This window comes from Taudactylus pleione, unplaced genomic scaffold (assembly GCF_031769625.1).
Source record: "Taudactylus pleione unplaced genomic scaffold, aTauple2 ptg000276l, whole genome shotgun sequence".
NCBI lineage: Eukaryota > Metazoa > Chordata > Amphibia > Anura > Myobatrachidae > Taudactylus > Taudactylus pleione.
Genome location: NW_028284678.1, coordinates 11,370,921 through 11,391,148, shown reverse-complemented (window position 1 = coordinate 11,391,148; position 20,228 = coordinate 11,370,921). Strand labels below are relative to the sequence as shown.

The 20,228-nt window shown below is 40.5% G+C and overlaps 1 protein-coding gene across 1 annotated transcript in view; it reads left to right on the top strand.

Annotated features, from left to right (window-relative positions):
* The window catches only part of SCAF4 (SR-related CTD associated factor 4), a 99,888-nt gene that overhangs the window by 51,925 nt on the left and 27,735 nt on the right, over window positions 1–20,228 (top strand). Inside the window, exons 18-19 of the mRNA XM_088481646.1 lie at window positions 7,298–7,390; window positions 8,637–8,801. Of these exons, the coding sequence (XP_088337772.1) occupies window positions 7,298–7,390; window positions 8,637–8,801 (258 nt within the window). The remainder of the gene's footprint in view (window positions 1–7,297; window positions 7,391–8,636; window positions 8,802–20,228) is intronic.

Below are 20,228 nucleotides of genomic sequence, written 5' to 3'. Positions count from 1 at the left end.
TAGGTCTACAGGGGCCCACACTGCACACCCTGTACCCATAGAATATAGTTGCCCCTCTGCCGAACACCGCAGAAATCACAGGGAAAATGGCGCTTTCACCATTTTATCGGAGACTTGCTCATGCACAGTAGACTCTGGCTCATGGCCAAAGTCTGCTTGGTGCAGGCACTAGTGAGGAGGGGGTTGCACGGAGACTGCACATGGGTCTCTTCTCTCGAACAGCCTCTGACTAAAGGTTTTCATACAGTGTCTGTTACCATAATCTTTTCTACACATTGACCACCCCATTGAGGAGTTTGATGCTGCAATGCGATAGCGCTGCCAGCAAGTGTAATGAGCTGCTGCGGTTATTGTAGGTTACATGGTGAGCTCACAGAAACTATGTGTAAGGCGCTAGATATAAAAGATATTGACTAATTTAATACATATATACAATATAGCATATTACACAATCAATAATAGCATGGATAAAAAACAATAATAAATTGAAAAATGAAAAATAATAAATTACATCAGAAAAAGTAATATATGCGCACTGGCAGTGTCACATCAGTGACCTGAAACATGGATATAGTGTACACAAATAAGTAAATATATGACCAAAAAATAAAAAAATTGTAAAAAAAATGGTGTGGCCACAAAAGAAAATATATATCTAAAATATTTATCCAACTGTCTCTCTTTTATGGAGAATGTTGTAATTTGTATCCTTTTATTTATGCAAGTGCTTGTTGCACTATCGCTGTCCGCTTATAGCAGTAAGATTTTCGACAGGGATAAATCAGTTGTTCCAACAACAATTACTTAAAAAAATTTTTTCCTGCTGTGGATTTGAGAATGTTGTATTTTGTATCCTTTTTTATGCAGGTACTTGTTGCATTATCGCTGTCCGCTTATAGCAGTAAAAAATGTTTAAACAATTTCCAGCAAGGATAAATAAGTTGTTTCAATTGTGGATTGAATTACATATGGGTTGCTGGGAGAGTATACGTAGCATGCATGCATACCATTTTAGACATTTAGTGTATGCAGTCCCGCAATGGCATTTAGTCAATCATCGTGTACCTCATAGAGCCGATGATGCAACAAGCACCTGCATAAAAAAGGATACAAAATACAACATTCTCCATAAAAGAGATAGTTGGATAAATATTTTAGATATATATTTTCTTTTGTGGCCACACAGTTTTTTTACTAATTTTTTATTTTTGTTTATTTCTTGGTCATATATTTACCTATTTGTGTACACTATATCCATGTTTCAGGTCACTGATGTGACACTGCCAGTGCATATATTACTTTTTCTGATGTAATTAATTTTTCATTTTTCAATTTATTGTTTTTTATCCATGCTATTGATTGTGTAATATGCTATATTGTATATGTGTATTAAATTAGTCAATATCTTTTATATCTAGTGCCTTCCACATAGTTTTTCTGTTGAGTCTTTTTGTTTTTTGGAGGTATCCAGTATCCCCCCATTTGTAGTAGGCGAGCTGTGAATAAGATATTGGCAACATGGTTGAATATATCTGTCTACAGTAGGGTCAGCGCCTGGTATTGTGTTTCATGGTGAGCTGGCAAATAGTCCTCAATGTGTGGTGTCAAAAGATTTGCTTCCCAGGGTAGTCTGACATTTCAGCATTGTAGTTACTTTTTTTTTTTGTAAAGGTGTTTTTATCAGTTGTGTAAACTATTGATGAATTATTCACAGGTTTTCGTTACATTTCATAAATGCCTTTATTTTATGGACTGCAGATGCCATGGTACAATTACTGTGATCAGCTCAGTGATTGCATTTTTCAGGTTTTTACTTTTGCCATTTAAATAAGTAAATAGGTGCTGTAACAATGGCTGGTCGCTGTGTAAACAACATACATGCTAATCACACAGGCTGCACCTTGATAAGGCACAGACCAAAATAGGAGAGAATATCAAATGTACAAGTGTAACCAGCGGTTTTCTGGGAAAGGATATTTCCCCAAGGTTGCAGCTCTGGTACTTTTCCTTGCAATTAGTCTGTACAAACCCTTAGGGTTTGGTTGTTCTATAGCAGTGTTTCTCACACCTAACTGAACCCTAATGCTGGGTACACACTAGCCGACATATCAGCCGTTCAATTGAATGTCCGATATATTGTGTGCATGACAGGCAATGTGTACAGACGATATATCGCGATCAGCCGACCGCCTGTACAATTAATGCAGGAAGGGTGTTGCGAACGGACCCGAGACCAGAGGCAGGGATATTGGTTGTGTGTATAAACAACATCATCTGCAGAGATGTCTTTCCAGTGTGTACCCACCTTAACAGTGCATGTTATCAAGGTATACTCAGTAATAATTACTACCACCTGTAGATCTATTGTCAGTTAACACACCTATTCTGCAGCCACATGATGTGGAGAACGTACTGTTAGGGTTCCATGAGGACCCGGTGTGAGAAACACTGTTCCATAGAATATTTGTATAAAGACAGTCTAGTGTGTTTTTTTTTTTTTTGTTGTTGTTTGAGATAGATGTGTTTTTTTTTTTTTTTTCGGGACTAGTCCTCACAAATACTTTGCAGATGTAGAGGACCGGTAGTTGTAAACATGTTGCAATATTTACGGTTATCCCTAAAGGCCCCTACACACGGAAAGATGTAGGCAACAATGCGATCTCGTTAACAATTTTCCTTGACCGCTCCCCGTCACTCCAGGACACGATGTGCAGCAAAAGCTGCACGATGTGAGACAAGATCTATCATGCACAATCTAAAGATTCTAATATCATTAGATCGTGCGTGATAGCAGACAGATTCTTGCACGGATCAGGGAGATCCGTGATACAAGCATTGTCACAGATGCACGCATGCACCAGTGCGATCCGTGCTACAAGCATCTTTGCAAAAAAAATAAAATTAATAAGACACAGATGTATGGACAGATCAGTGAGATCCGTCCATGCATATGTGTTTAAAAAAAAATATATATATATATATATATAGGGAAGCCGTGCGTGATCCACCCCCCAAAGCCGGCACTTGCATGCAAGGATCAGGGAGATCCGTGATGATGCAAGCATTTAGTCACAGATGAATGGACGAACCCCCCCCCCTCCACCCCAAAACACAACCATCCCCGGGCTCTACATTGCCGCTCCTGGTTGTCAAATACAGGGGACAAAAGACGTAGGGGTCCCATGTATTTAGCACAACCAGCACTGGGCTCAGCTGAGGTGGTCCGTGTATTTTCGTTGTTTTTTTTTTTTTTTTCGTTTTGCCAAGACCAGGGATGTCTACATGGAACGAAGAGGACGTGATCCACACATAGGATGTTGCAAGTGTGGTATGTTTTTTTACAGGTACCCGTGGATTATCTGCTTGGAGAAGTGGACGTGATTGGCTTCAGGGATACTAGGTGAGTATGAGTGTTAGGGAGTGTGAGTGTGCATGTTTGTTTTAACAAACTTGTACTTTCACGTTATGTGTGTACTGTTTATTTTAATATTTATTTTCCAGTGGAACTACAGGTACCAGCGTGCTCGTAATGCCCCGCATGCTGGTACTCGTGGTTCTCCAAGTACCAGCATGCGGGGGAGGCTTGCCGGGACCTGCAATTCTATTGCAAAAGGCAATCTTTTTACTTTTCATTTGTACCACACTTTACACTATCAATCCAGCACCCACCGCTCCAGGGGTGCCGGGGATAGCCCCAGGCTATCAGTCTAGGCCTGGGGTTCCCTGGAGAGTGGGACCCCTTTATTGGGGGGGGATCCTTGGTTTGGGCAGACTAGCGGTCAGGGGTAATGCTTTGGCCGGGGGACCCAATGAAAGGGTTCCCCTGACTGTAGCATTACTCCCCCGCTAGAAAGGGTCCGGTGCTGGTTATGGATAATACATGGGACCCCTATGCTTTTGGTCTCCTGTATTCCCAGCACCGGCTCGGCTGAACCCAGTGCCGGTTGTGCTAAATACAGGCGACCCCTTACGTCTTTTGTCCCCTGTATTTTGGCAACCAGGGCCGGCTCTGAAAAGCCCGGTGCTGATTGTGCTAAATACAGGGGACCCCTACGACGTTTGTCCCCTGTATTTTCACAACCAGGACCAGCTGTGAAAAGCCCTGGGCTGGTTGTGCTTTAGGGTGGAGGGAGGACGGAGTATCCGTCCATTCATCTGTCTCTTGATGCTTGCATCACGGATCTCCCTGATGCATACAAGTGCCGGCAGCATCGTATGCGGGAATAACATATGGTTCGGGCATAACGACATGCCGCTGGGTCGTGTGCGAGATCAACAGATCTTTCCTGCAGCAGGAAAACTTAGAGATTACATTAAGATAGAAGAACAGGATGGTGGAATTATTTGATATGCTTTTAATTAATGTGTGAATTACATCCAGTATCATAACTGTGTTCTCCGTAGTTTTCATTATAAAAGGGGAGAGCCTTTTTCACCCTCTTGGTGCTGGTCACCGGAGGGGTTATTGTGGGTTTTCTTTTTTTTTTTTTTTAAAGAACTATTTGGAAGACCAGATGTCAGTTTGTCAATCACGTCCTGTTCTGTCCACTGGAAAGTTCTTGGTTTAGACTGATGACAAGCACTACACTATTGTGTGGCAAAAGTTTGCCAAAATGTCTGATTTGATCACACTTATTTGGGTAGAATTCACTGAATTAGTGTTAAATTGGTTTAAAAATCTTGTAATCTTATAATGCTGATGTATAGACCCCATACATAATCTTGTATGGGGTCTATACATCAGCAATCAGTTGGGGGCAATTTAGCTTTTTACAGATTGTATAATAAGCCGGCAATGTATGGGGCTCGCCCATTCTGACCAAAACGTGATCGTAATCGGTCAATCAGGTTGTCCAACATGTTGGATTTCACAAACTAATCGGGGCTGTAGATTACTAGGAAAATGGGCACCTTCATGACTTGCAGATTTGATCTTTGGATGAAAAAGATCTGGAAACTACTTCCAAATATCGGCAGTGTATGGGCTTGGGCACAAATTGGTAGATTGGACAATTGCTAAATCGGGAGGGGGGACAGAATTTCCAGTTTCATTTGGTTCTAGTTGAATATCTTGTACTCAGTGGCGTCCCTTCCCGTGGTGACACCCGGTGCGGGGAGGGACGCCATGTGCGCGGCACCCGCCAAAATGGGGGCGTGGCTTTCCGGAGGGGGTGTCGGGGGCGTGACCTCACAGGGCAGACCTACGGGAGGGGCGTGGCCTCACTGCGCGAACCCGGCCCGTGGCCGCTGTAAACAAAATGTATGAAGCATGTATCAATGGGGTGGTGCCGGTGGGGGGTGCAGGAGGTGCGGGCATGGGCAGTGCCGGCTCACTCACTGACAGGAGCCGAGTGCTGCACTTAATGCTATAGTGCAGCACCCGGCTCCTGTCACTGAGGGATAGCCTGCACCTTGGTGTCACCCCTCAGCGGGTGACACCTTGGTGCGTGCCGCACCCACCTTGTGACGCCACTGCTTCTACTGCATGGATGTGACAGTGAATGGCATCTTCAGTAAGCTGCAGGTTGAGTCGCACGGTCTGTTTCTGCAGGCAGAGTGCCAGGTGTCTATAATTGAATTGATCCAGACACTCTGGAAGAATATAGTAAAACAAAGACAAAAAACAACCGCACAAGGTATAGATTATATCTCGTTCTCTATATGGCCCCTAATGCCTTCTTATTGGAAATAAATATATATATGTGTGTGGCAAGGGGGTGCGACCACTTCACAAAAAATTCAAATATAAAAAATGGAAAGACAAAAGAATTGTATATTGTGGTGCACAAAAGGTCAATTTAAATAAAATATAGCTTTTAAAATATATCATATATATATATATATATATATTCTAACAAAGACTGCAAAATAATATGTAAATAAGTGATGTAAAATAAAGAGAGAAATAGTGGTTTAAAAATAATGCTGTGTGCAGGGATGCCGCTGTCCGTCTCAATAAATATTTATTGTATCCAAGATTAATATAGCACCTTCTAATAGGGATGACGTATGTTACAGAGGATGTTTACAATTTGATCTTTTATCCACTGATGCTGAGATATTAAGGTAAATAGAATTTAGATGACCAGTGTAGGTTTATACATAACAGATCTTTGTCACTCAATCTCTTCGAGTGAATGCTAATGGTTTGATTGTTCACAGATCGTGCACTGTGAATGAATCAATGTTCAGTTCTATTATATAATAAATCCCAGATTTATATTACACCTTTTAGTAGGGATGACGTGTTACAGACAAGGTACACAATATAACCTTTTATCCACTAGTGCTGAGGTACTGTCAAGGTGGATGGTAATTAAATTACCAGCATGGGATTTTATATGGCAAATCTCTGACTAAATCAGTTTTATTAATTGTGGTGTAGATATTGTAATCATATATGGGTCACGCGCCAAATAATATATCATGTGTAGTACTCATGTAATTGTAATGCTGTCAGATTCCCTATGATTATTATAGCATTGCAATCTGTGCTATTAAATAGTGGACAGCTATCCTCTGTCTGCAATCACATCCCCTTCACACTGTATGTACACATCTAATCCTCCTCAGCCTTGATAATCAAGAGTCTGAGTGTATACAGCGGTTATAGATCACAATAGATCCTTAAGGCTCTTACGTGCACAAGGGAATGTTGGTGACCTGTAGGAATCTTATGGCCAAGTAGTGCACAAGTTCTATGTCCCCAATGTCCATCCTGCCGTCTATGAAGCAGCGCATATGGGTTACACGGTTTTTTTCATAGGGGACAGTGATCACTGGTGTAGTTAGGTAACTTCTTCTGTTTCTAGTTTTCATATGCCAGTATACCTTTTATCTAACAATTATGTGATCGCATAAGGTAAATTTTGTTATGCAAAGCGTATATCTGTGACGACCAACATGTGCAACTTTTTTGAGCTGCCCCCATACATACTATGTTTTTAAATGGCTACTAATCTTCTCTGTGTTATGCAGTTTTGGTCAGGAGGGTTTAACTAGGCTAAAATCTGCAGAAACAGTGTAGCTGTTCCCCCTGCCAGCTATATAGCATTCATTTATGCAGCCCAAGTCTCATACTTTGAAATTTCAGACTAGAAAAAAAGCTCCCCAGCATACTGCAATAGACCAGCAATAAGATTTGAATACTACATGATAATAGAAATGCAGATATCTTTGTTGCATATATTTGCAAAGAAGAAATTTTAAATTGCAGCCAAAGCTTAGTGGCTGCAAACAATCTTTTATTTAACAATCAACCACTTAACATTAACCTTTTTTCCCCCTTACTCTTTAGGCTTTCTACCTCCTCCAGGAATACCCCCTCCTATGACTCCTATGACTCCTGTGTCTCTTCCCCCTCCAATGTCTGGAATAAGCATCCCAACCTGTAAGTGCCTGCCTTTCCAAGCACCATGGGGTATACTTTTGTCTGTATTATACATTCTTATTGTATGTTGCTTTGTGATGTAGTATAATCTTGGAAATGAATTTATACTAAGATGCTTTTTCTCATATCTGCTCCCAGGCTGAAAGGAAAGTGTCCACCTTGTGCATATTGCAGACATCACGTATAGGCTTTTCCACAACTGCATTCTTCCCTGCATAGAGCTCCTTGGCTTTTAAATGGCTCATACAAAAGATGAGACCTCCATTGAATTTCAGCAGAGTGGAATTGCAAGTTTGTGGGAATCATATGTTGAGGGGCAGAATGTTAACCGATACAATGCTAGTGAGGAACACACTGTACCAGTACCTGGTATAACACTGCATAACGTTTAGGCTGATGTACAGATGTGTCCACATACATCTGTCCTCCATGCGCTACAAGTCGTTTTACGCAACGCTTGAGACATTAGCGCAGAGCTTCTTTTCGTGAAACTTTACCTTCAAAGGCGTCTTATTCGCACAGAGGTGCCAATAGCTAGCGCAAGCAGCTTCGGATAAAAATGATCTGCGGCATGCCTATGTTCTGTGTGCGTCTGCGGGTGTATCTGCATATGAAATGCTACATTACAGTGATGGCGGCTGTGACCCTGTAACGTAGCGTTTCATATGCAGATATACCCTATCATGTTAATCAGAAGCTGCTTGTGCGTTCTATACGCATCATTGTGCAAATAAGATGCATTTGAAGGTAAAAAGTCACACCAAGAAACGCTTGGCGTTAGTCACGGCATGGCGTGATTAGAAGGGCTCTTTCTAGTGCTAGGAGGCTAGATGTATGAGGACACCTCTGTAGTGGACAATGCTCTCTGATTCCTGTGCATTTTTTTTTACACTGCTGCCACTAGCGTTATTAAATAACAGTGTGCTATTTGGTTACATCCACACATAATGGCGATATGGGTGCGGTTAGGCTTTGATGTAAGTAGTAGGTTTTGCCACTACTTCAATGTGTTGCCTTGTATCTTGTATAGGCTCCTCTGGAACTTTTTCTAAATATATTGCGGTTTGTGCACTTCGCCACTTGGTAAGGGTTGCCATTTAAAAAAAAAATAATAACATTTTGGAGCCTTTAAGAAGCTGAGTATTTTGGACTGGGTGCAATGTTGTGTTCACCACTGATGATTGTGTGCAGAGGACAGACTGTAAGTGATGCCCAGAGCTCTGTGAATGACATCTTCTTTTCTTAGCTACTGCAGGTGCTCCATCTAATGACTCAGATATATCTCAAGGAAATCCTTTGCCTCTTGTATCTGGAAGAGAAAATATTGAATCTGATGATGATGGGAAAGGATTTGGGCCTGCTCCACAAGGAGGGCCAAATAATGCTCCTGGGCCAATGAACCCACATCATGGTAAGTCTTTCTTACAGAGCTTCTTCAAAACTGTGTTATCCAAACCTCTGCTGAACGCAATTGGTTTTAGTTGAGATACTCTTCAGACATGAGGGTGGTGTCACATTGGTACTTTTAACTCTGCTTTTTCTATGGACCCATACTGAAATGGATGTCGAACTAGTGCGTATTGGCATATTAAACACAAGTCCAAAGCACTGAGTACTAACACTTCCCAATTGAAAGTCAGTATTTGTGCAGTCCCAAGGCAGGGTGCGTAGTATTATAAGCCCTGACCTGACAGCGCTGAGATAAAGCCACTATGAGAATTAAGCCAGTGTTTCTCAAACTGGGAAAGCGCCAGTGTGACACCACCTAAAGGCTGCCATTATATATCATGCAGGCATTATATTAACATCAGTGTTTACTGTATGGTGAAGCTGTTCTAAATCTGGTCATGTTGGTGCCTGGGTAATTGGAGATCTGAGGTTCCCTTTTAGATGCTGTAGTGGTTATTGGTGTAGTTCGCTTACATGCATATAGCTTCAAATATGTTTCTGATTTTTCGTGTCATTTCTGTACCGAATTATACATGATAAAAATAGTGCTGCAATACATGCATTCATGTACATTTATAGGCGTTTTATGGTCTCGGCTGTAGGAGTCATAAGTCTCATGTCTAGTGAGGTTTGTCATCTATTCAGGTAGTCTTAGAACTTTTTGTTTTTGTACTACAATTTATTTTCAAGATTTAATGAAGAGATTTACTGAAAGCCTATTACATATATAAAGTGAGATTTACTCCAGTATTCTTATGCCTACAAGATGGGTTCCAAGTATGACCCTTCTATTACAGGGTTAGGCAAACTGTGGTTCTCCAGCTACTGTGGAACTACACAACTCAGCATGCCTTGCCACAGTTTTTTTTTAGATCATTAGTTCCACAGCAGCTGGAGTGCTCACAGGTTACCCACCCCTGTTCTATTAGGTTATTTCTGTCCTTCCCTGGTATTGCAAGACTTGCCAGTATGCATCCTTAGAAGTTCGGCTTTGATGTGTAAGTGTGGGTAATCTTTGTCCAACCAGCGCAAAAGTCTTCTGGCATTAGCAGATTAACCATAAAACACGCATTTCTACATAGCTTTATGCAGCAGTTTTTCACAGGGCTCTGTAATTCATCTCGGCACCAGACAATCTCCCCGACCTTTCTGCAGCTAGTTTTAAAGTACTGGAAGAGTTTGCTGGATTAGGTGGTGATGATGTACCGAGAGTTTGCACAACTCGCCACTAATAAGTGATCATGATCCTGTAAATGGAGAAAAGAAAGCAGACTTGGATGTTTTAATGTTCATTTGGACACCAGGACCACTTAAATCTAGGTACATGCTGCTGGGCTAATGCAGAGATCTGACCAATATCCCAATGTTTACTCATTTCAGATTTTAGGGTTAAAGTTTGGGGATTATTTTTATAAATGGGTGTTGTGGGTACTTTTCATTAGCTGGCTGTACTTATCACACTATGTAGGGAATTCTATTAGCTGCTGTAATTTACTCCGTGCGGATTGATCCCCTGGGGCTATTCAATTAGTCCCGCAGGCTGCAATTAACGGGGATTTTTTTTCGGGGTCTTGTCAGACCCGAAAATAGATCCCCAATAGGTAGCATGTTAACACATAGGCCCGTGAACATTCCACAAGTCGTGTTGACGCCCCTTAGCTTGGTGGGTGTTAAGTGGCCTAGGTGAAAAAGGGGCTTTAATTGAATAGCCCTGGGCAATAAAGCCCAAGGATATCACCCTTTTCATGCCCGTTAAATTAACGGGACTAATTGAATCCCCCCCTATATATATATTCTCGAGTTTAATGTAGTATATGAGAAGCCACATTGTAGCGGCTTTCTAATAAATATGAAGACTATTACTTTAATATAGATGCTGCAGTTTTTTCCATTGTTCTTAATGTGTATAGTTGAGTCTTAAATCAATTAACTTCATAAATTTATATATAAATTACCAGCTGAATATATAAATTGTAGAGTAATAATTTATAATACTTTGTTCTGCCATCATCGTGCACTGAATAAGAGGCATAAGGCATTGATTTATACGAATACTTTCACTTTTAACAAGTATCAATAACCAGAAAGTAAACAACCCAACCATCTACACCCTGCTTAGATCATACTGGAATGTAGCATTAGAACTGGGATAATTTCAGGGGATGGGTAGTAGCTTTTTTTTTTTTTTTTTTTTTTTTTTTTAAGTTTCTGCTTTTTTTTTTTTTTCCTGTTGGTACATAACTTGGCCTCATACGGAAGAATTCAGTTAGCATTGCGGGGGTGTAGCTGCCGAGTAAAATGTGCAGAGCTGTTCAATTACTCCCATGGTAAGCCGGCGACTAGCCCTTAACGCTGATTTCTGCTTGCAGACTTCTGAGGGTGCGAGCTGACATCCACATTAACTAGAGCAGGCCTGGTCAACCTGTGGCTCTCCAGCTGTTGTGAAACTACACATCTCAGCATGCCCTGCCACAGTTTTAGCATTCCCTAATAGCAAAACTGAAGCAGTGCATGCTGGGACTTGTAGTTTTACAACAGCTGGAGAGCCACAGGTTGGCCCTTCCTGAACTAGGGGCTAGATGCAAGCTTACCGCGTGCGGTAACTACAAAGCGCTTGGCACATAACCCAGGAGATCCAGTTTACCGCAGCTTAGCCCGGGCTTTATTTGCAGTAAGGTGCATTTCCCAGGCTAAGTACTGGACGTAATGCAGTCAGTTGAATAGATCCGGGAGCTACATCACTGTGATAACTGAAGTTCCTCCTTAGTCACTGTAGGTGTTAATAAGGGTGTAACATTTCTGAAGTTGATATCCATATCCTGTAATGAGTACCTTTTTATGAGTCCAGTTGAGGGTCTACCATTTTTTTTTCACATAGCAAATGTTACATATTCTGTATTGCAGTGATCTCCCCACACTATAAATTGTACAGATTCTATTTTGCAGTCATCTCACATTTGTAAATTGTACAGACACTATTGCAATCATAGGGCAAAATGTAATCGGGTAAGAGTCCGGAAACGTGCATATTTTTCAGGCTCGAAAAACTCACAATTTATACTCTGATCCAGGTGTTTTCCCATTTTGAAGATGCAACTTGACCAATGTAATAGTGAGAGTTTACTGCTAAACTGTCATTTTATAAACTCTCACCCTATTACATATGGCCTATAGTTTTTATTCTAGCACCCTGCACTTGTCACAACCCGTGCAGTTCCTCATTCCTGCCTGGGGTGCCACACTCTGCTCTAGTGCTTCTAGCACACTCTGGTCTGCATCTTAGCAATTTGTTGCATCATTCGAGTCTGCTAAGAGCACCAGTGCAGAGAGCGCCACCCCACGCAGGAAAGAGGAACTGCGTGGGTTGTGGCGGGTGCAGGGTGCTAAAACAAACACTAGTCATATCCCCTCGTTGTAAATTGTACAGACACCATTGCAGTCCTATCCCCATGTTGTAAATTGTACAGAGACTGTTGCAGTCCTAACCTCACGTTGTATATTGTACATACTCTGTTTTGTAAAGGGCACAAACAAGGAGAGGATTACAATACAAAGTGCATAAATGAACAAGTAAAAATGTTTTGCACTAACCACTTCAGTGTTGGGTTAGTGGAGAAACCCATTAGTGACTGTAGAAGTCATGGCACTTACATTTTATCACTTTACCTAGTCAACGTGCACACCGGATAATCACTGACATCTAGATACATACAGCAGTGTGTTAGATTGCTTTGTTTTTTAAGTTGATTCTATAGCATTTTCCAATGCTACTGAAGCTTGTGCAAATGCCAAGGAAACGTTCATGTGTATGAAGCAAGAGGATGCATGGAGCGCCTTTGCAGTGGTTCCTGCTCCTAAGACTTGAGGCATAACCAACACAATATGAACTTTTGAGACCTCAGTCTCTCCAGAAGTCGCCAAACAGTATGTTACACTGAACAAAGCAATCGTAGGCGATGCTCTTCTAAACGGAAAGGTAAGCTTCTCTCCTTGTAGAATTTATTGCAGATCCGTGTTAATATCCCCGCGTAATATCAAAACGGTATTTTCAGGGATTAGCTGACAGAACTGGTTAGTGGGTCTCTGGGGAATGTATGCTGTAATCCAGTGTAACAATGTATCTGGAATTTGTCCAAGTAGGGATATACCTTGCATGTTACATTGGGTTTTCCTTTCTCCGGAAACATTCTGAATATGCTTATTTATAGATTTCTTTTAAAGATCTTTCATAACTTTCTGAGACGTATTAGGCAGCAATATGGTGAGGTAATTATAATATGTGCCGCACAATGAAATACCACCCACTGCCATTTCCAAACACACTACTGGAAACGATGACCTTTTACGGCTGTCTACACACTGGTCATTGACAAACCTTATTTGGTTTTATTTGCTATAATGCATATAAATTGCATTTACTTTATGGGTTTGTTTAATAAATGTATAATGAACACCTTTACAATGACACATAAATGTGCCCGACTAAACATGAGTTTATGTTCTCAAAGCCAAATGCATAAGTAAAAATGCAACCATGTCTCATTGGGATTACAAACCCATTGATGCAAATTGGCCAACGTACTAAAGAAGATAACAGTATCTTTTGGCACAATGATTTACCAACCATCTACATGTGCTTACCTTGGGTTTGAAAGGCCTCATGCAGAATTCTAACACCAGTGTGTGTATGTAGCCTTAATCTGTCTTTAAGGATTACAGTAGAAAATATTGAAAAGTGACACGTTAATACCGTTTTTATTGAGATGGATGCCTAGAAAGTGATCACAAAGTAGTAACATTTACATAAGATCACCTTTAACTGGAAAAAACTTTTTGTTTGTCATTAAGGACAACAGGCCTCCGTGCTTACCTTAGAATAGTACTAACAGTTGGGGGTGACAGTCTGAATCCTGTTTCTAATTCACCAATATCATGTACGTGCATTGCAGCTGGGCAGCTTTCATAGTTACATTAAGGGCTACATGTAGTAATTTTAGTAATTAACATGGTACTTAGTCTTTGGATTGCACAAGAGTAGGCTACATGATTTCACATTCAATGACCTGCTTAGACTGACGGTCAGTAGGGTTTACAGCACTCCAGAGCCTGATGAACTTTTATTGTTCTTTCTAAACCTATAGATCTTAAATGATGCACTAACCTTTTATAATATTTACTTGGGAGAATGGAACTTTCAGATTACCTAGAAGGATGTTCTTTTGCACTATGTATTGTTTTGTCAACTTTTTTTTTTAAATAAAGTTTGGTTCGAAATCTGTGCGTTGTGTAATGATTCAGTCGTGACACACCCTCCATGCGCCAGGACCTAATCCTCATTCACTTACATTGTAACTTGCACACTGAGCATAGCGGACCTGACATTAAGAACAGCTTTGACTGTTAAGGAACAGAAACCAATCTAGACATTGTACTACAGCCACTATCTATGGCTTACATGCATTGGATCAGGATTTTGGCATTTTTATTTGACCTGACAGCGCTTTTCAGCACAAGTATGTAAGTAGTTTAAGATATTCTACAAATTGTTTTTCTGGTGGTAGAACACACATTGGGCTAACCAAGTCTTGCAATATAGGTGGGTAAGTACAAGTGGGTCAGGTGCTTGAAAAGGAAGAGTTGTGAAAAGTGTTTTGTCTTTAAATCCCAGCACACATCAATCTAAAACAGAACAGACTTCCTAACGGTCCTCTATTCCACTCACTGTATTGTATGAATACCAATATTTGGTGTTCACACGTACAGTGCAACCACATTCCTATTTTGCATCCAGTCTTCGTAGCCACCTCTTTCTACAGCCAAAAGTTTTGAGAATGACAAGTATTGGTTTTCACAAGTTTGCTGCTTCAGTGTTTTTAGACCTTTTTGTCAGGTGTTACTATGGTGTACTGAAGTAATATTACAAGCATTTCATAAGTGTCAAAGGCTTTTATTGACAATTACATTAAGTTTATGCAAAGAGCCAATATTTGCAGTGTTGACCCTTCTTTTTCAAGACCTCTGCAGTTTGCCCTGGCATGCTGTCAATCAAATCTGGGCCACATACTGACTGATGGCCACCCATTCTTGCCTAATCAATGCTTGCAGTTTGTCAGAATTTGTGGATTTTTGTTTGTCCACCCGCCTCTTGAGGATTGACCACAACTTCTCAATGGGATTAAGATCTGGGAAGTTTCCTGGCCATGGATTAAAAATTTCGATGTTTTGTTCCCCGAGCCACTTGGAGCATCTTGCCATAAGGCAAAAGTGATAACTATCATGCTGGAAAAGGCATTGTTCGTCACCAAACTGTTCTTGGATGGTTGGGAGAAGTTGCTCTTGGAGGATGTTTTGTTACTATTCTTTATTCATGGCGGTGTTCTTAGGCAAAATTGTGAGTGTTCCCACTCCCTTGGCTGAGAAGCAACCCCACACATGAATGGTCTCAGGATGTTTTACTGTTGGCCTGACACAGGATGAAGACTTTTGGAGGATGGCCTGGTGTCGAGAAGGGCAGTAAAAAAGCCACTTCTCTCCAGGAAAAACATCAGGGACAGACTGATATTCTGCAAAAGGCACAGGGATTGGACTGCGGTAAAGTTATTTTCTCTGATGAATCCCCTTTCAGATTGTTTAGGGCATCTGGAAAAACGCTTGTCAGGAGAAGGTAAGGTGAGCGCTACAGTCAGTCCTGTCAGGCCAACAGGTAAAGCACCCTGAGACCATTCATGTGTGAGGTTGCTTCTCGGCCAAGGGAGTGGGATCACTCACAATTTTGCTTAAGAACACAGCCATGAATAAAGAATTGTACCAAGACATCCTCCAAGAGCAACTTCTCCCAACCATCCAAGAACAGTTTGACGAACAATGCCTTTTCCAGCATGATAGTTATCACTTTTGCCTTATGGCAAGGTGCTCCAAGTGGCTCGGGGAACAAAACATCGAATTTTTGGGTCCATGGCCAGGAAACTCCCCAGACCTTAATCCCATTAAGACCCTGTCGTCAATCCTCAAGAGGCGGGTGGACAAACAAAAACCCCCAAAATCTTGACAAAACTCCAAGCTTTGATTAGGCAAGAATGGACGGCCACCAGTCAGTATGTGGCCCAGAAGCTGAATGACGGCATGCCAGGGCGAATTGCAGAGGTATTGAAAAAGAAGGGTCAACACTGCAAATATTGACTTTTTGCATAAATTTTATGTAATTGTCAATAAAAGCCTTTGACACATATGAAATGCTTGTAATTTTACTTCAGTACACCATAGTAACATCTGACAAAAAGGTCTGAAGCAGCAGACTTTGTGAAAACCAATACTTGTCATTCTCAACTTTTGGCCTTGGCTGTAGTATGACAGGTTGATTTGTGGAACAGTAATGTGTTACATAACTGCCGAATTGTTCATCCGCATTAGCTGCTCCCAGGCCTAGCACCATATATTGCTATATGCAAAATGTTTATTTCATATATGGAGTTCTTGCATATAGAGAGAATATTTCATAAACCAGCCAGTAAGTGACAAAACCAGCAATGGCTCATTAAAGGTCTTGCAAATTCTAGTTTGTGTATATTGTTCATCGTGTCAAATCCAGCACCAATCAAGTGAACAAGTGCAGACAATAGAAAGATGTGTGATATGTGCCTAGAGATATCATGACACCACGATGGAACTTAAATATCAAAGTAGCTTTTTGTATTTTCATTCGCTTTTATTTGAGTAATTTTTGTGTCAGTCTCAGGTCTTTTCAGATTCTAACTAGACATTTGACCTATATACAGTTTCGGTCTCCATGTGTAAATATGTTAAAATTGGATTTCCAAAATTTGTTACTTTTGCCACTTGCGTTTATAATTGCTTCATTTTTCTAAATAAATCACGCTTGGGCAGAGAAGCCAGATCTTTTTGTTCTCGGCCTATGTAGGAACGATATAAAAGGTTGCATTCTTGCGATACCATGTAGCTCTCATGCCCCACTAGTTCTGTAATGTAAATATGTTGTTTTTGTACCAAGTTGCACTATAAAATGGCATGAAAATGTTACAACAGTAGTGTCTGGTAAGCGGGAAGCTCCGGAATACGAGGGTAATGCAGGCTTCGGTGTATAGTGTGTGTATCTACATTTACTGTCTGTCTACATATGGGGTAATGCACGATCCTTATGGTGTATACACACGGTCATATTTTGTAGGACGATATAAACTATCGTTAATATCGTCCATTGTTAGCCCCTTCCAACCCCCAAACGACGGACGATACGCGGGCACAGATGGTCGATAACGACCATCGTCCATGCATGCAGTTCAACCTAGTCATTGGTGCTGTGCTGGATGATCGATATGTATCATCCAGCACATGCAGGGCGATCAGACAGCGATATAGTCTGATCTGACCGTGTGTATGAACCATTAAAGGGGAGAGGTAAATTAGAGTACCACATTACACTTTTTTCATTATAAATGCTAATTAAGCACAAGTAGAAAATAGACTGGTAAGAGAGGGACTGCTTTCCCTTTAAAATAATTCTAAATATTAAAACAGAATTGTTTCTAAAGTTGAACCATGGTCACAATAACTTCACATATTTTAAGGATGAATTAATAAGGATCAATTCAGCATAAGAGTACGATAAACACAAGTAGTGACTAGCAACCCACATTTTTTTTTACAGTAAATCCTCATTGTATGGACGGCTTAATTTAACCATTAGATGTCAAAGTTTATGGTCATAAATTACTAATTGAGGCTCTGTAGGCACAAGTACTGACCAGTCTAAAAATCACAGGGATTTCAGGTTGCAGTGAGGGGTATATAGGAGTGCTATAGAGCTGGTCTAATTCCAGCATATAATAGGTTTGGCTTGAAGAAGTCATTGACTTATACGACATAACATTAAAGTCCTAATTACCATCTTTGTGTAGAATAGAAAGATTGCACTGCAGCCTGTGAGGTATAATGTGCTAGTGCAGTGACTGCAATCAGTCTGACCGTCACGCTGTCCCTCTACCCCAGTTGCTCTAAAAAAAATTATTCTTGTGGAAATTTTATGTCTATTTTATTAACTTTGTACCTGCTATAAGCATTCACTTTTCCTTAATCTTGTATATATTAAGTAGTAGTTAGTATTGTAGGTTTGTAACTAATTGAACTCCACCAAAAACTGATTTTTCTGTTATCCTTTAAAGTAATTGTCCGCTTTTGGTAAACTTTCTTATTTAAGCCTTCCCCCTATATAAAACTTTACAGAATATGCTGTTTCTACACAAATTCATGTTCCCTACTGGGAATAACCCCTGCTGCTAAAGTTAAATATTAAGCTAGCAGAGAACCTTGATCGTTTTGTCTGCAGGCAAAATTAATGCATTGCACGCCGTACATTTACTTGTATAGCTCTGCAGCTATTGGAACAGTATGTGTTCGGGGAAGGTTTAATTAACAAATCTATTGGTTAGGGTATAACTGGCCGGGGCATTTCAGCTTATTGCTTCATATATGGCTTTTTGTTTTAAAATACCACTTCAACAGGACATTTCTGGGTACTTGTGTACTTTATGGACTCATTCCAAAGAGAACCCAGTGAATGTTTTAAATGGTACTTGTGTACTTTACGTACACAAGTACCGAAAGTTGTCCCCTAGCAGGCTCGCTACACTCTCCACAAGGTTATATTCCGCCTCTATGCTCACTTGGGTGGTAGGGAATAACGCTGGACACTGGCTGATGTCGTCGGGGTCCTCTCCGTGAAGGGGATTTAGACCTTACCATGATTGATAATAATGCTAATGAGTGTAGGACACTTGGGTTCTCTCTGCAATGAGTCCGTAAAGTACACAAGTACCCATTTCTGCTTATCGTACACTTTCTCATTATTTCCCACAGAAGCAAAGCACCTTGTAAAGAGGAATACATCTGATCTCCCCATTAATAGTTGTAGAATTAATATTGGTCATTTTATCTAATCCCAAACAATACTTTTAAAATTAATTCCTTGCATTGTTAGCATGCCACACAGTCAGGGGACAGTCACTGAAGCACTTATAATAATCCATCTTTTAGTTCATATACTGTTTCCACATTTGTTGTAGTGTTGAGTACACTGTAAGGGGTTAAATTTACTAAAGTGAGTTTTAGAAGAGATGTTGCCCATAGCAACCAATCAGATTCTAGCTATTCTAGAGAAGGTGCTAGTTAAATGTTAAGTATAATCTGATTGGTTGCTATGGGCAACATCTTTTCTAAAAACCTCTCGCTTTAATAAATTTACCCCTAACTGTCTTGGTTTAAAAATAAAAAGCTTGGCTAAAATAAAAGCGTTTGACAGCTTTGGATGATACTACAGTGATAAACTATTTCCTTTGCAGAAAAGAGGGGGAGTACTGGGAACATTTTAAAATGTTTTTTGAGTTTTCAATCACAAAATCGATCTGTGCTTTATACTACACCTTACAGTTACATTTACTATACATGCATTTAAACATCGGTGTCATGGCCTAACAATTAATGGATACCATCTGTCGAGAGGAACTGGACAGAAAATAATCAAAAACACATGCTGAAGATGGAGTGGAGGACTGAAGTGGTCAATAGGAATGGGTAACTTTTTTTATTTTCTAATCTCCAAACCACCAATAACAATGATCATAAACATTGGGTTTCTATTTCTTTTCTCTTATAGAGTATTTGACTCTGGGTGCTCAGTGTGGTTAGTTTCTAGCGTACAAAATATAGTTTAGGGCATTTTACACTGTCATTTTATATTTATATTCCCTTAATCATTCACTGCAGGTGTCATTCCATTGTTCTCTCATGTCAGTTTTACTGAGTACCATGGTCAGACGATACAGTATGTTGGCCTAGTAAAAAGTAGGGTCATGTTTGGGGTGCATTGACTGTACTTGGGGATGTGGCCAAGTCCCGAGAAAACAAAAATATGACTGAACTGGTAAGAAAATAGCATTCACAATTCCCTGGATAATACATTTTTTTTTAGTGAATGCAATAGTTTGTTATAACACTGCAGAATTGGAGTACAAATTGCAAGAATGTTAGATTTGGCCTCTGCTCCTAAGAGCCAACAGTGTAGATGAGCTGCAACTGGGCCGTAATCCCAAATAAATCCAATACCACTTATTGGTGGCACAAGCCATTCATGCTCGGGCTCTGAAGGTTTTCTGGCTGCAAGAGCCAAAGCCCCCGATAAGTACCATACCCGAATGGAAAGACATGGTTGTGTCAGACGAAGGTGCTTAGGAGTCTGTCTGTAATGAAGGTTTTACAATTTTGGGTGGAATTGGGTAAAGTAACTGTAAACCACTAAATTGTTCCTTTTTTGCTCTTATTTGGATGGTCCTCCGATGCCTTGGACAGATATAATCCATTGCTTGGAAGAGCTTTT